The sequence below is a fragment of the Corvus brachyrhynchos genome, unplaced genomic scaffold, assembly GCF_000691975.1.
Source record: "Corvus brachyrhynchos isolate BGI_N302 unplaced genomic scaffold, ASM69197v1 scaffold248, whole genome shotgun sequence".
In the NCBI taxonomy this organism is placed as follows: Eukaryota; Metazoa; Chordata; class Aves; order Passeriformes; family Corvidae; genus Corvus; species Corvus brachyrhynchos.
In genome coordinates this window covers 28,000-43,652 of record NW_008239641.1, presented here as the reverse complement: position 1 = coordinate 43,652, position 15,653 = coordinate 28,000, and the positions used below count along the sequence as shown (strand labels likewise).

The window sequence follows — 15,653 nt, the reverse complement described above, 5'->3', positions numbered from 1 at the left end:
GGGAAAAGGGGGAAAAGGGAAGGATTTGGGTGAGGGGGTTTGGGGCCCTCATGAGGGGAAAAAGGGCGGGAAAAGGGGGAAAAGAGTGGGAAAAGGGGGAAAAGGGAAGGATTTGGGTGAGGGGGTTTGGGGCCCTCATGAGGGGAAAAAGGGCAGGAAAAGGGGGAAAAGAGTGGGAAAAGGGGGAAAAGGGAAGGATTTGGGTGAGGGGGTTTGGGGCCCTCATGAGGGGAAAAAGGGCGGGAAAAGGGGGAAAAGAGTGGGAAAAGGGGGAAAAGGGAAGGATTTGGGTGAGGGGGTTTGGGGCCCTCATGAGGGGGAAAAGGGCGGGAAAAGGGGGAAAAAGGGGGAGAAATGGAGGGGTTTGGGTGAGGGGGTTTGGGGCTGCTGTGAGGGGGAAAAGGGCAGGAAAAGGGGGAAAAAGGGGAAAAGGGAAGGGTTTGGGTGGGGGGGTTTGGGGCTGCTGTGAGGGGGAAAAGGGCAGGAAAAGGGGGGAAAAGGGGGAGAAATGGAGGGGTTTGGGTGAGGGGGTTTGGGGCTGCTGTGAGGGGGAAAAAGGGCAGAAAAAGGGGAAAAAAGGGGAGGAAAAGGGGGGAAAAGGGCAGGAAAAAGGGGGATAAAGGAGGGAAAAAGGGGAAAAGGGGGGAAAAAGGCAGGAAAAAGGGGAAAAAGGGCGGGAAAAGGGCGGGGTTTGGGTGAGGGGATTTGGGGCCCTCATGAAGGGGAAAAGGGCAGGAAAAGAGGGAAGAAGGAGGAAAAAGGGGGAAAAAGGGTGGGAAAAAGGGGGGAAAAGGGCGGGGTTTGGGTGAGGGGGTTTGGCGCCCTCATGAGGGGGAAGAGGGCAGGAAAAGGGGGGGAAAGGGCAGGAAAAAGGGGGGAAAAGGGGGGAAAAGAGCAGGGTTTGGGTGAGGGGGTTTGGGGCCCTCATGAGGGGAAAAAGGGGGAAAAAGGGGAAATTTGAGGTGGGGTTTTCATGGATTTGGGAATTTAGAGGTGCAACAGGTTTAGGATCATTTAGTTTAGATAAAAGCAGGGATACCCTGAGCCTCAAATCCAGAGCCCAAAACCTCCAAATTTGGGGAATTCAGAGCTGGAATGGGCTCAGGACTGTTCAGATTTTGGGTCTCCCCCATTCCCATCCTTCCCAGTCCCATTCCCAGGGTTTTTCCCCAGGTTATCCCAGTTTTTCCCGAACCATTCCCGGGGTTTTTCCCAGTTTTTCTACTCACTGCACTGGATGGAGGAGAGTTTGGAGGTGAAGGGGGCGGCGATGCTGGCGTCCCCCAGCTTCACCACCGGAGCACTTTCCTCATCCAGATTCCTCAGCACTTGTCTCAGCCGCACCTGCGGGATTGGGAACGGCACAGAATTCCCAAACATTCCCCAAATCACCCGGAACGGCTGGAAAAGCAGCCCCAAATCCACCCCAAACCCAGCGGGAGAAGCGGAAGTTTGGGATCTTGGGTGATGGGGTTGAAGGTCCCTTCCTACCTCCAGAATTCCAGGATTTATTCCCTGTTTATCCCGGATTTAAGGTCCCTTCCCAGCGCCAGAATTCCAGGATTTATTCCCTGTTTATCCCGGATTTAAGGTCCCTTCCCACCTCCAGAATTCCAGGATTGATTCCCTGTTTATCCCGGATTTAAGGTCCCTCCCCACCTCCAGAATTCCAGGACTGGGTTGGATTGGGATGGGATCAGATCTATTCCCACCCAAACCATTCCAGGATTCCCAACCCTCAATCCCTCCATTCCCAAGGACAGAATTCCCGGCTGGAATTGCCGGGATCCGCACCCTGTGGATGGCCAGCTGCTCCTCCCGCTGGGCCAGGACGCGCTGCTTGGCTCCTCGGGACGAGGGTTTGACATTCCCGGCTGGAATTCCGGCCCTGCCGTCCCCGGGGCCGTCCCGGGGCCGCCGCTTCCGCTCGGGAATTCTCTCCGGAGCGTTGGCCAGCAGGGCCACGCCTGGGAAAAGGGGGAAATGGGGGATAAACCGGGGGAAAAGCAGGGAATAAACACGGGGAAATCGGGAAAATGAGGGGAAAATGAGGGGGGAAAGAGGGGAAGAATCGGGAAAAATGGGGGGAAAACCGGGGAAAAATTAGGGAAAAACAAGGGATAAAACGGGAAAAACAGGGAATAAACGGGGAAAATCAGGGAAAATGAGGGGGGAAAGAGGGGAAAAAAATCAGGAAAAATCAGAGAAAACCAGGAAAAGTCAGGGAAAAAGGGGCGAAAAAAGGGGGAAGAATGGGGAAAACAAAGGAAAAAGCGAAGGGAAAACCAGAGGAAAACCGGGGGAAAAACCAGGAAAAAACCAAAGGAAAAACAAGGGATAAACCAAGGAAAACCAGACAAAAACTGGAGGAAAAACGGGAAAAAAAAGAGGAAAAATGGGAAAAAGGGGGATGGGATCCCTGAGGACAGAGCATTCCCACCCTGCTGGATCCCAGCGCCCGGGGCTGGGGATGCCGAGGGGACTCCAGGGAAAGAAACCCGGGAGAAGCCCCCAGGAAAAAATCTGGAATTCCCTCTTTTATTTCCATTCCTGGCGCCAAAAACAACGGCTTCAAGAGCTGGGAAATGCTGGGGAAGGCGGCTCTGGGGGGGGGATTTAGGGAGAATGCCGGGAATTTTGGGAATTTTGGGAATTCCGGGAATCTCCTCACCCACGTCCGCGTGTTTGAGCGCTCCCACGTCGTTGGTGCCGTCCCCGCACATGAGGGTGGAGTAGCCCAGGCTCTTCAGGGCCGTGATCACAAATTCCTGCCCGGAAAAAAGGCTGGGAAAAGCTCCCAAATTCCGGGAATTCCCCGCTCGGGGTGGTTTGGGATAACAGGGATGGGGTGGGAATTGCAGGGGCGGCCAAATTTTGGGGATTCAGGGCTGGAATGGGCTCGGGATTCTTTAGGATCACACCAGGCCCCGTCCTGAGCCTCATCCCCAGATCCTAAAAGCTCCAAATTTTGGGGAATTCAGAGCTGGAAGGAGCTCCAAACTTTCTGGGATAAACCCAGGGCCATCCCCCCATTCCCAAAGACCCCAAATCCCAGAATTTCCATCCCCAAACCCCCAAATCCCGGGAGTGCAGGGCTGCAACGGGCTCAGCATTGCTTAGGATCACCCCAGCAGCAACGCCCATTCCCAAATTTTGGGAATTCAGAGCTGGAAGGAGCTCCAAACTCTTCGGGATCACCCCAGGGCCATCCCCCCCTTCCCAAAGACCCCAAATTTTGGGAATTCCCATTCCCAGCCCCCCCCCCTCACCTTCTGCTTGGGTGCCACCCTGGCGAAGACCTGGATGTGCGGGATGAGCCGGAGCAGCCGATCCCGATCCCGGCTCCGGAGCTGCTCCAGCCCCTCCCCGGTGAGGCAGAGATCGAACGGATCCGTCAGATCCCGCAGGGAATCCGGGAACGCCGGGAGCGCCACGGAGCCATCCTGGGATCGCCACTGCCATGGGAGCCCTGCGGGAATGGGAATTCCATGGGAATCTGGGAATGCTGGGAGCGCCACGGAGCCGTCCTGGGATCGCCACTGCCAGGGGAGCCCTGGGGGAATGGGAATGGGAATTCCATGGGAATGGGAATGGGAATCTGGGAATGCCGGGAGTGGCACGGAGCCGTCCCGGGATCGCCACTGCCAGGGGAGCCCTGGGGGAATGGGAATGGGAATTCCATGGGAATCTGGGAATGATGGGAGCGCCACGGAGCCGTCCTGGGATCAGCACTGCCAGGAGAGCCCTGGGGGAATGGGAATGGGAATTCCATGGGAATCTGGGAATGACAGGAGCGGCATGCAGCTGTCCCAGGATTGCCACTGCCAGGGGAGCCCTGGGGGAATGGGAATTCCATGGGAATCTGGGAATGGGAATTCCACGGGAATCTGGGAATGACGGGAGCGCCACGGAGCCGTCCCGGGATTGCCACTGCCAGGGGAGCCCTGGGGGAATGGGAATTCCATGGGAATGGGAATGGGAATTCCACGGGAATCTGGGAATGACGGGAGCGCCACGGAGCCGTCCCGGGATCGCCACTGCCAGGGGAGCCCTGGGGGAATGGGAATTCCATGGGAATGGGAATGGGAATGGGAATTCCATGGGGAACCCTGGGGGATTCCAGAGGGATTCTGGGGGAATTCCAGAGGGACCCCAGAGGCGATTCCAACCCCAATCCCCATCTCCATTCCCAGATTCCCAAAGCTCTCGAGATCCTGCGATCTCCGAGCCCACCCCAGCATTCCCGCTCCCGCCCCAGCTCCCCGGAGCCCATCGGGACCAAACCCCTCCCCCCTCGTCATTCCCGATCCCGTTCCCCCATTCCCGCCCCGCGGCGTTCCCGGTACCGGCGCTCTCCGGCGGCTGCAGGATCAGGATGCGCTCCTTGCGCAGGAAGTGCAGCTCCCGCGCCACGTGGCAGGCGGTCAGCGCGCTGTCCCCGGTGATCATCACCACCTGCGCCACGCCGGCAACCTCGCAATCGCCCCGGCACAGCTCCCGCCCCGCGGCGCGCGGGCCGCTCGTCCCAACATATTCCCACTTCCAGGAGCATTTCCTGGGTTTTACAGCGGCATTTTCCCTCTTTTCCACCTGCGGTTTCCCAGATTTCAGCTGAGAATTTTCCCAGTTTCCCGCCTTGGATTTTTCCCTGTTTTCCACTTGGAGATTTCCCAATTTTCTGCCCTGGCATTTTCCCCCTTTTCAGCCTGAAACTTTCCCACTTTTCCGCCTGGAATTCCTCTGTTTTCCACCTGGAATTTCTCCCTTTTCCGCCTGGAATTTCTCTGTTTTCCGCCTGGAATTTCTCTGTTTTCTGCCTGGGATTTTCCTGATCTTTAAACTGAAATTTCCCCACTTTCCAGCCCGGAATTTTTCCCTGTTTTCCACTTGGAGATTTCCCAATTTTCTGCCCTGGCATTTTCCCCCTTTTTCAGCCTGAAACTTTCCCACTTTTCCGCCTGGAATTCCTCTATTTTCCACCTGGAATTTCTCAGTTTTCCGCCTGGGATTTTCCTGATCTTTAAACTGAAATTTCCCCACTTTCCAGCCTGGAATTTTCCCTGTTTTCCACTTGGAATTTTCCCAGTTTTCCACTTGGAATTTTCCCACTTCTCAGCCTTCAACTTCCACATTTTCCACCCGGAATTTTCCCTACTTCCCCCCTTCCCCCCCCATCATTCCAGAGCTTCCCAACCCTCGGGAAGTTCCCCCCCTTGTGCCATCCCGCATTCCCCACCCTCCCCAAAAGCCCGGAATGCCGGGAATTCCCGCGATTCCGGCCGCTCACGTGGTGGGAAGCGCTCTGGATCTCTCGGATGACGGCCTTGGAGTCGGCCTTGAGGGGACAGGAGACCACGATGAATCCCACAAATCGAAGGTCGCATTCCAAGGATTCCCTCTTCATCTCCCGCACCTGCCCGCAGGGAAATTCCCGGATTCAGCATTCCCAGCTCCCTCGGAACGGGAGATTGCTCCTCCCACGGGCGATTCCCGGGATTGGGAGCATCCCTGGAACGCTCTGAGCACCCCAAGGAGCTTGGAGCGATCCCAAATCCCAAAAAAAAAAGGGGTTTTCCTGGAAAAATGCAGCGAATTCCTGCCCATTCCTGAGGAAATCCAGGCAGGAATTCCCAAGGGATTGGGGCTGTGGGGACATGGAGCTGGGGATGGGAATTCCCCTGGAAAAATTCCTTTTGGATGCTCCAAAGAGGCTCAGGGAGGTCCCTTTGGAATCCCCAGAGAGGTCTCTGGGGATGGGAATTCCCCTGGAAAAATCCCTCTGGAATCCTCTGAGAGGTCTCTGGGATAGCCAGGAATGGGAATTCCCCTGGAAAAACCCCTCTGGGATGCTCCAAAGGACCTCAGGGGGGTGTTTGGGATAGCCAAGAATGGGAATTTTTCCCGAAAAAATCCCCAAATCCCGGCCCCCACCCCCCCCTCCTCTTCCCAGCCCCGCTCCCAGCGCTTGCCAGGGGCCGGAATTCCGGGATTTCTCCCGGTTTTTCGCTCACCTGCTGGTGGCTGAGGGCTCCCAGCTCCTTGTAGCCCAGGGCCAGCACCCGCGCGCCCTCGTGGGAGATCTCCCGGTGGATCTCGTGGTAGTTCCGGGGGCACTGGGATAACTGGGAGCCAACAGGGGAGGGGAACAGCGGGAAGAACATTCCATGAGTGCGGAATCTGAGGGAATCCGGGAAAAACGGGGGGATTGGGATGGGGGGGGGGAAGGGAGGCAGGGATTTGGGATAATTCAAGGGGAATCCAGGAGAGCTCAGGATCATCCGGCCGGAATTCGCACTCCCCACTCCCTTCCCACCTCCCCGATCTCCCAAAATTCCCAGATCCCTGGTTTTCCCCGGAATTTCCCTGGATTTCCCCCTCACCGCAGGCTCTGGGGAGTCCCAGCATTTGCAGGCTCCCAGTTTCTCCCCGTTTTTCCCCATTTCTCCCCATTTTTCCCAGTTTCTCCCCGTTTTTCCTCTCTCCCAGTTTCTCCCAGTTTTTCCCAGTTTCTCCCCATTTTCCCCCGTTTCTCCCCCAGTTTCTCCCCATTTTTCCCCGGTCTCTCCCAGTTTCTCTCAGTTTCTCCCTGTTTTTCCCCCTTTCTCCCCATTTTTCCCAGTTTCTCCCCATTTCTCCCCATTTTTCCCAGTTTCTCCCCATTTCTCCAGTTTCTCTCAGTTTCTCCCTGTTTTTCCCCATTTCTCCCCGTTTTTCCCAGTTTCTCCCCATTTCTCCTGTCTCTCCCAGCTTCTCCCCTTTTTCTCCCTGTTTTTCCCCAGTTTCTCCCCGTTTTTCCTCATTTTTCCCCGTTTCTCCCAGTTTCTCCCCATTCTTCCCAGTTTCTCCCCATTTCCCCCCATTTTTCCTGTTTCTCCCCGTTTTTCCCCCCAGTTTCTCCCCTTTTCTCCCCCAGTTTCCCCCCCGTTTTTCCTCATTTTTCCCCATTTCTCCTTTTCTCCCAGTTTTTCCCAGTTTCTGCCTGTTTCTCCCCGTTTTTCCCCCAATTTCTCCCCCTTTTCCCGTTTCTCCCCATTTTTTCCCCAGTTTCTCCCAGTTTCTCCCCTTTTTTTCCCAGTTGCTCCCCATTTCTTACCATTTCTCCCATTTTTCCCCGTTTCCCCCCATTTTTCCCAGTTTCTTCCCATTTCTCCCCGTTTCTCCCCCAGTTTCTCCCCATTTCTCGCCAGTTTTTCCCCATTTCTCCCTGTTTCTCCCCCAGTTTCCCCCAGTTTCTCCCCATTTTCTCCCCATTTTTCCTCATTTCTCCCTGTTTCTCCCCCAGTTTCTCCCCATTTCTCCCCCAGTTTCTCCCCGTTTTCCCCCATTTTTCCCCATTTCTCCCCGTTTTTCCCCATTTCTCCCCGTTTTTCCCATTTCTCCCCAGTTTCTCCCCATTTTTCCCCATTTTCCCCCACTTCTCCCTGTTTTTCCCAATTTCTCCCCGTTTCTCCCCCAGTTTCTCCCCATTTCTCCCCTGTTTCTCCCCATTTCTCCCCATTTTTTCCCCATTTCCCCCCGTTTCTCCCCATTTCTCCCCATTTCTCCCTGTTTCTTCCCCAGTTTCTCCCCGTTTCTCCCCATTTTTCCCCAGTTTCTCCCCATTTCCCCCCGTTCCCCCCTCACCATGGCGTGCAGGGTCTCGGGAGCGCCCTTGACGGCCGCCAGGTATCGGATTTCTCCGGAGGCGTTTTCCAGGGACGCCAGCACCGCCATCCTCTTCAGGGCACTGGAGAAATGAAAGCGCTGGTGAATTCTCATTCCCGGAGTTTTTAGACTCCTCGGGAAAACTTTCTCATCTGGAAACAAAGGAAATCGGGAAATCCTGAAAGGGGGTGCTGGGAAAAGGGGGAATGGGGGGAAAGGGGGGTGGGGATTGGTTCAAAGGGAATTCTGGGGGGTTCGGGGGGAATTCGGCCAGAATTGGGGATGATTTAAGGGGAATTCAGGATAATTCAGGTGGAATTCCAGATATTTGAGGGGGAATTCAGATTAATTCACGTGGAATTCCAGATATTTAAGGAGGAATTCAGATTAATTCAGGTAGAATTCAGATAATTCAGGTGGAATTCCAGATATTTGAGGGGGAATTCAGATTAATTCACGTGAAATTCCAGATATTTCGGAGAAAATTCAGGATAATTCAGGTGGAATTCCAGATATTTGAGGGGGAATTCAGGATAATTCCGGTAGAATTCCAGATATTTAAGGGGAATTCAGGATAATTCAGGGGGAATTGCAGATATTTGAGGGGGAATTCAGATTAATTCAGGTGGAATTCAAATAACTCAGGTGGAACTGGGGATAAGTCAGGTGGAATTCAGGATAATTCAGGTGGAATTCCAGATAATTCACATGGAATTCCACATAATTCACATGGAATTCCAGATATTTGAGGGGGAATTCAGATTAATTCACGTGGAATTCCAAATATTTGAGGGAAAATTCAGGATAATTCAGGTGGAATTTCGGATAATTCAGGTGGAATTCCAGATATTTAAGGGAAAATTCAGGATAATTCAGGTGGAATTTCGGATAATTCAGGTGGAATTCCAAATATTTGAGGGAAAATTCAGGATAATTCAGGTGGAATTCCAGATAATTCACATGGAATTCCAGATATTTGAGGGGGAATTCAGATTAATTCACGTGGAATTCCAGATATTTGAGGGAAAATTCAGGATAATTCAGGTGGAATTCTGAGCAATTTAGGTGGAATTCAGGGGGAATTCTGTGGGAATTTCAGATAATTTGGTGGCACTCCAGGGAATTCAGGTGGAATTCCGGATAATTTAGGTGGAATCCAAGTGGAATTCCAGATAATTCAGGAAATTGAGGAGAATCCACGGAATCCAGGCGGAATTCTCGGGGAACTCAAGATAATCCCATGGAATTCAGGTGGAATTCTGTGCAATTTAGGGGAATTCTGGGGGCAGTTCAGGTCAATTCAGGGAATCTGCTGGAATTCGGGATAATTTCTATGGAATTCGGAAGAATTCCGGTGGAACTGAGGAGGAATTTGGGATAATTCAGGTGGAATTCAGGGTAACCCACAACAGCCTGAGTTTCACGGGATCCACGGATAAAGATTCATGGAAAATTCCCGTCCTAGGATGCGGAAAACCCCACAATTTACGGAAAACTCTGGAATTTTGCTGCCCCTCAGGGAAGCAGAACCAGGAATTCCAACTTGTGGAATAACCCAGGAGGGAATTCACCCCTTCCAGAGGAACTTTTCATGGCTCAAACCCCCGCTGGGAGCTGATTTCCACTCAAATCCCCAATTTCCACGCCTGATTCCCCCCAAATTTGATGGGGGGGGGAGGAGAGGGAAGGGGGAAAAACCCCCCCAAACCACAGGGAAAATCTGGAATTCTGCCACTCTGAAAACGGGAATTTTTGAGCTCGGCGCGGCTTTTCCCGCCTGGAAGAGCCCAGAATTCCAAGGAAAAAGCAGGATTTGGGATTTACCTTTGGTCAGGGTCCAATCGACGGCCGTCAGCATCGCCTTTTCCAGAGGGTCCCCCACGATTGTCCCGTCCTCCAGCTGCACCAGGGAGTGGCAGCAGGCGATGGCCCGGTGCGTTTCCAGCGGGATTTCCGACACCGGCAGCACCTCCTTCCCTTCCCTGAGGAGAACGGGACGGTCCCGGGTCAGTCCCAAAGGGGTTTCCAGCACGGAAATGCCGGGAAATGGAGGTGGGGGGGAAAGGGGAAAATTCCATAAGATCTTCGAAAAATCCGGCCAAAAAAAAAAAAAAAGTCGCTAAATCCTCAGGGAGTTCTACAAAAATCCTCAGAAAATCCTCACCAAAAAATCCCACAAAATCCCCTCACAAAATCCCACAAAAATATCACAAAATCCCCTCACAAAATCCCCTCACAAAATCCCCTCACAAAATCCCCTCACAAAATCCCCTCACAAAATCCCACAAAATCCTCAGGGAATTCTACAAAAATCCTCACAAAAAAACCTCACAAAAAATCCTCACAAAAAATCCCACAAAATCCTCAGGGAATTCTACAAAAATATCACAAAATCCTCACCAAAAATCCCATAAAATCCCCACAAAAATGTTCCAAAATCCTCCCACAAAATCCTCATAAAAATCCCATAAAATCCCCTCACAAAATCCCACAAAAATATCACAAAATCCCACAAAATAATCCCACAAAATTCCTCAAAATCCCACAAAATCCTCACAAAAAAATCCGACACCGGCAGCACCTCCTTCCCTTCCCTGAGGAGAACGGGACGGTCCCGGGTCAGTCCCAAAGGGGTTTCCAGCATGGAAATGCCGGGAAATGGAGGTGGGGGGGAAAGGGGAAAATTCCATAAGATCTTCGCAAAATCCGGCCAAAAAAAAAAAAAAAAGGTCGCTAAATCCTCAGGGAGTTCTACAAAAATCCTCACAAAAAAACCTCACAAAAAATCCTCACAAAAAATCCCACAAAATCCTCAGGGAATTCTACAAAAATATCACAAAATCCTCACCAAAAATCCCATAAAATCCCCACAAAAATGTTCCAAAATCCTCCCACAAAATCCTCATAAAAATCCTACAAAATCCCCTCACAAAATCCCACAAAAATATCACAAAATCCCCTCACAAAATCCCACAAAAAATCCCACAAAATCCTCAGGGAATTCTACAAAATCCCCTCACAAAATCCCACAAAAATGTTCCAAAATCCCCCCACAAAATCCTCATAAAAATCCCATAAAATCCCCTCACAAAATCCCACAAAAATATCACAATATCCCCTCACAAAATCCCACAAAATCCTCATAAAAAAACCCCACAAAATCCCCTCACAAAATCCTCAAAATGAATCCCACAAAAATCCCACAAAAATCCTCACAAAAAATCCTCACAAAATCCTCAAGGAATTCTACAAAAATCCTCAGAAAATCCTCACAAAAAATCCCACAAAATCCCCACAAAAAATCCCACAAAATCCCCTCAGAAAATCCCACAAAAAATCCTCACCAAAAAACCCACAAAATCCTCAGGGAATTCTACAAATATCCTCAGAAAATCCCACAAGAATATCCCAAAATCCCCTCAAAACATCCTCACAAAATCCCCCAAAATTGCCCCTCCCCCAAATCCTCAGAAAAACCCCAAAAAATCCCACAAAATCCTCATAACATTCCAAAAAAAACCTCACAAAAAATCCCACAAAATCTTCCCCAAAAAATTCTCACGAAATCCCACAGAAAATCCTCTCAAAAAATCCTCAAAATTCACACAAAATTCCACCCAAAAATCCCCCAAAATCCTCACCAAAAATCCCCCAAAATCCTCACCAAAAATCCCCCAAAATCCTCACCAAAAATCCCACAAAATACTCACAAAATCCTCTCAAAAAAGCCCACAAAATCCTCACCAAAAATTCCACAAAATCCCACAAAATCCTCACAAAAATCCTCACCAGAAAATCCCACAAAATAATCCCATAAAAATCCCACAAAATCCTCATAAAAAATTCCACACAATCCCCAAAAATCCTCACAAAATCCTCACAAAAATCCCACAAAATCCTCTCAAAAATCCCACAAAATCCCCTCCCAAAATCCCGGGATTTTTCATTTCCTGGCAGGATTTTGTGAGGATTCTGGGGGGGATTTTGTCCAGCCCCCTCCCTTCCCCTCTTCCCAGCGGGAATTCCGGGATCGGGACCCACCTGAGCCCGGCCACCCCTCGCACCACGAGGTGGTCGCTGGTCAAGGTCCCGGTTTTGTCGAAGCAGCAAACCTGGACCTTCCCGGCAAACGGGATCCGGAAGGGCTCCGTGCAGTAAACGTCTGGAAAAGCGGGAAAAAGCGGGAATTCTGGAGGGAATCCATGAGGGAATCAGCGCGGGTTGGGAGTGGCCAGGAGGGGTCAGAGGAGAGGAGGGGTTTGGGGAGGGATGGGGAGGGGAAAACCCGAGGGAAAATGGGAAAAATGGGAGGGGAAAGGGGGAAATGGGCGGGGAAAATGGGAAAAATGGGAGGGGAAAATGGGAGGGCAAAACAGCGGGAAAATGGGAAGGGAAAATGGGAAAAATGGGAGGGAAAATGGGAGGGGAAAACAGCGGGAAAATGGGAAAAATGGGAGGGAAAATGGGAAAAATGGGAGGGGAAAATGGGGAAAATGGGAGGGAAATGGGAGGGGAAATAGGGAAAATGGGAAAAATGGGAGGGGAAAATGGGAGGGGAAAACAGCGGGAAAATGGGAAGGGAATATGGGAAAAATGGGAGGGAAAATGGGAGGGGAAATGGGAGGGAAAATGGGAGGGGAAAATGGGAGGGGAAAATGGGAGGGGAAAATGGGAGGGGAAAATGGGAGGGGAAAATGGGAGGGGAAAATGGGAGGGGAAACAGGGGGAAAATAGGAGGGAAAATGGGAAAATGGGAAGGGAAAATGGGAAAGGAAAATGGGGAAAATGGGAGGGAAAATGGGAAAAGTGGGAAGGGAGAATGGCAAAATGGGAAAGGAAAATGGGAAAAATGGGAAAGCCAAATGGGAAAAATGGGAGGGGAAAATGGGAAAAATGGGAAGGGAAAATGGAAAAAATGGGAGGGGAAATGGGAGGGAAAGAATGGGAAAAATGGGAAGGGAAAATTAGGAGGGAAAGAATGGGAAGGGAAAAAATGGGAAAGAAAAATCAGGGGGAAAAAATCGGGAGGGAATATTTTGGAATAAAAAATTGGGAGGAAAACTAGGGAGGAAAAGAACGGGAAGGAAGGAATGGGAGGGAAAAAACGGGAAGGAAAAACAGGAAGGGAAAAAGTGGGAGAGGAAAATAAGGAGGGAAAATTGGGAAAACAAAGGGAAGGGAAAAAGGGGAAGGAAATAAAAACGGGAAGGGGAAATTCTTCCAGGGCTGGACCAGCCCAGGATCCTCTGGGAATCCCATCCCCAACCGCCAGGATCGAGGAGTCCTTCCCAAAATGCCCAGGGATCCCTCCCGCTGCCAAATCCCTGGGGAATTCTCACAGAGCTTGGCCAGGGCGATCAGGGAGGTGTTGACGGCCAGGGAGAGCTCGATGGGCAGCTCCGGAGGCACCACGGACGTCAGGATCAGGGCACATTCCAGGAAAAGCCGGTACTGGTTCCGCCGGGGATCCTTGGTGCCTTGGGAATCGGGGAAAATGGGATCAGGGAAAAATGGGATTAAGGGGAAAAAACGGGGTCAGGGTCAGAGGAGATCCTTGGTGCCTTGGGAATCGGGGAGAAACGGGATCAGGGTCAGGGAAAAACGGGGTCAGGGTCAGGGAAAAATGGGATTAAGGGGAAAAATGGGGTCAGGGAAAATGGGATTGGGATCAAGGAGAAACGGGGTCAGGGAGAAAAGGGGTCAGGGAGAAGTGGGGTCAGGGAAAAATAGGGTCAGGATCAGAGAAAAAATGGGATTAAGGGGAAAAAACGGGGTCAGGGTCAGAGGGGATCCTTGGTGCCTTGGGAATCGGGGAAAATGGGATCGGGGTCAGGATCAGAGAAAAATGGGATTAAGGGGAAAAATGGGGTCAGGGAAAATGGGATTGGGATCAAGGAGAAACGGGGTCAGGGAGAAAAGGGGTCAGGGAGAAGTGGGGTCAGGGAAAAATAGGGTCAGGATCAGAGAAAAAATGGGATTAAGGGGAAAAAACGGGGTCAAGGTCAGAGGGGATCCTTGGTGCCTTGGGAATCCGGGAGAAACAGGATCAGGGTCAGGGAAAAACAGGATCAGGGTCAGGGAAAAACAGGATCGGGGTCAGGGAAAAATGGGATCAGGGTCAGGGAAAAAATAGGGTCAGGGTCAGGGAAAAAATGGGATTGGGGGAAAAAACGGGGTCAAGGTCAGAGGGGATCCTTGGTGCCTTGGGAATCTGGGAGAAATGGGATCAGGGTCAGGGAAAAATGGGATTAAGGGGAAAAAACGGGGTCAGGGTCAGAAGGGATCCTTGGTGCCTTGGGAATCAGGGAGAAACGGGATCAGGGTCAGGGAAAAATGGGATCAGGGTCAGGGAAAAAATGGGATCAGAGTCAGGGAAAAAATGGGATCAGGGTCAGGGAAAAAACGGGGTCAGAGTCAGGGAAAAAATAGGGTCAGGGTCGGGGAGAAAACGGGATCAGGGTCAGGGAAAAAACGGGATCAGGGTCGGGGAAAAAACGGGATCGGGATCAGGATCGGGGGGATCCTTGGTACCTTGGGAATCAGGGAAAAAAACAGGATCGGGGAAAAATGGGATCAGGATCGGGGGGATCCTCGGCTCCTTTGGAATGAGGGGAGGAACAGGAATTTCCTCTGCATCCCGGGGAGGAACGGGAAGGGGCTCGTCCTCCCCAAAATCTTTGGGATCAGTCCTTGTCCTCCCCAAAATCTTCGGGATCCGACTCCCAACCTTCCCGCAAACTTTGGGATCAGCCCTGCCCCTCCCTCCCCACAAACTCTGGGATCTGATTCCCAACTTCCCCCCCCAAAACTCCGGGACAAATCCCTTCCAAAGCCCCGCCCCGCTGCCGGAATTCCCAGGATTCCCACCCTGGATCCAGACGTAGGCGGCGGCGGCGATGGCGAAGACGAGGAGGAAGAGGATGAAGATGAAGGTCTCCAGGTTGTTGGCCGTGACCCTCTTCACTCCGAACAGGATCGTCCGGAGCAGCTTTCCCTGGAAAAGGAGCCCTCAGCGCCCGCCCTGGAACTCCCGAGCCCCCGTTCCCTGGAATTCCCTGGAATTCCCGGGAATTCCCGGCTCACCTGGGAGGTGTTGAAGCCGGTGCGGAGGGCGTAGGCCAAGCACCCGTTATCCGTGGCTGGGGGGGGGAAATCCTGAGTAAATCCTGAGAAATTCCCAGGAAATCCCACAGGGAATTCCCAGGGAATCCCCCCGGAAATTCCTGAGGGAATTCCCTGGGAATACCCCCAGAAAAATCCCTGAAGAAATCCTCCAGGAAATCCTGAGGGAAATCCAGGGAATTTGGGGCAGGAATTCCAGGGAATTTTGGGGCAGGAAATTGGGGATTTTGGGGCAGGAATTCCAGGGAATTTGGGGCAGGAATTTGAGGATTTCGGGATGGGAATTCCAGGGAATTTGGGGCAGGAATTTGGGGATTTCGGGATGGCAATTCCAGGGAATTTGGGGCAGGAATTCCAGGAATCGCTCACGTTGGAGGCTGAGGGAGGAACTGGGGTGGGGGGGCGGCCCTGTGGGGATCCCAGGGAATTCCGGGATGGGAATTCTGGGGAATTTCTGGGTGGGAATTGGGGAATTGGGGGAATTCGGGGAATGGGGGGGATTCAGGGATTCAGGGACTGAGGGGATTCAGGGATTCAGGGACTGAGGGGATTCAGGGATTCAGGGACTGAGGGGATTCAGGGATTCAGGGACTGAGGGGATTCAGGGATTCAGGGAATGGGGGATTCAGGGGATTCAGGGATTCAGGGAATGGGGGGATTCAGGGGATTAGGGAATGGGGGATTCAGGGATTCAGGGAATGGGGGATTCAGGGATGCAGGGGTTCAGGGAATGGCGGTTTCAGGGAATTCAGGGATGCAGGGGTTCAGGGAATGGCGGTTTCAGGGGATGCAGGGATGCGGGGGTTCAGGGAATGGCGGTTTCAGGGAATTCAGGGATGCAGGGGGTCAGGGAATGGCGGTTTCAGGGAATTCAGGGATGCAGGGTT

General features: G+C 52.1%; 1 protein-coding gene and 1 long non-coding RNA gene across 2 annotated transcripts in view; both read right to left on the bottom strand.

Moving 5' to 3' along the window:
- Positions 1–15,653, bottom strand: part of ATP13A1 (ATPase 13A1) — a 30,044-nt gene that overhangs the window by 2,115 nt on the left and 12,276 nt on the right. Inside the window, exons 8-20 of the mRNA XM_017742321.1 lie at positions 14,728–15,268; positions 14,512–14,638; positions 12,984–13,121; positions 11,686–11,806; positions 9,469–9,626; positions 7,624–7,796; positions 6,012–6,122; positions 5,288–5,413; positions 4,347–4,455; positions 3,270–3,469; positions 2,672–2,768; positions 1,795–1,967; positions 1,230–1,344 (exon numbers count right to left, since the gene is read on the bottom strand). Of these exons, the coding sequence (XP_017597810.1) occupies positions 1,230–1,344; positions 1,795–1,967; positions 2,672–2,768; positions 3,270–3,469; positions 4,347–4,455; positions 5,288–5,413; positions 6,012–6,122; positions 7,624–7,796; positions 9,469–9,626; positions 11,686–11,806; positions 12,984–13,121; positions 14,512–14,638; positions 14,728–15,268 (2,189 nt within the window). The remainder of the gene's footprint in view (positions 1–1,229; positions 1,345–1,794; positions 1,968–2,671; positions 2,769–3,269; positions 3,470–4,346; positions 4,456–5,287; positions 5,414–6,011; positions 6,123–7,623; positions 7,797–9,468; positions 9,627–11,685; positions 11,807–12,983; positions 13,122–14,511; positions 14,639–14,727; positions 15,269–15,653) is intronic.
- On the bottom strand, positions 4,682–5,183 carry LOC108448628. Its single transcript, XR_001864582.1, has 2 exons — positions 4,981–5,183; positions 4,682–4,817 (listed from the first exon to the last, which is right to left on the bottom strand). It is a non-coding gene; the product is annotated as an uncharacterized LOC108448628 (long non-coding RNA).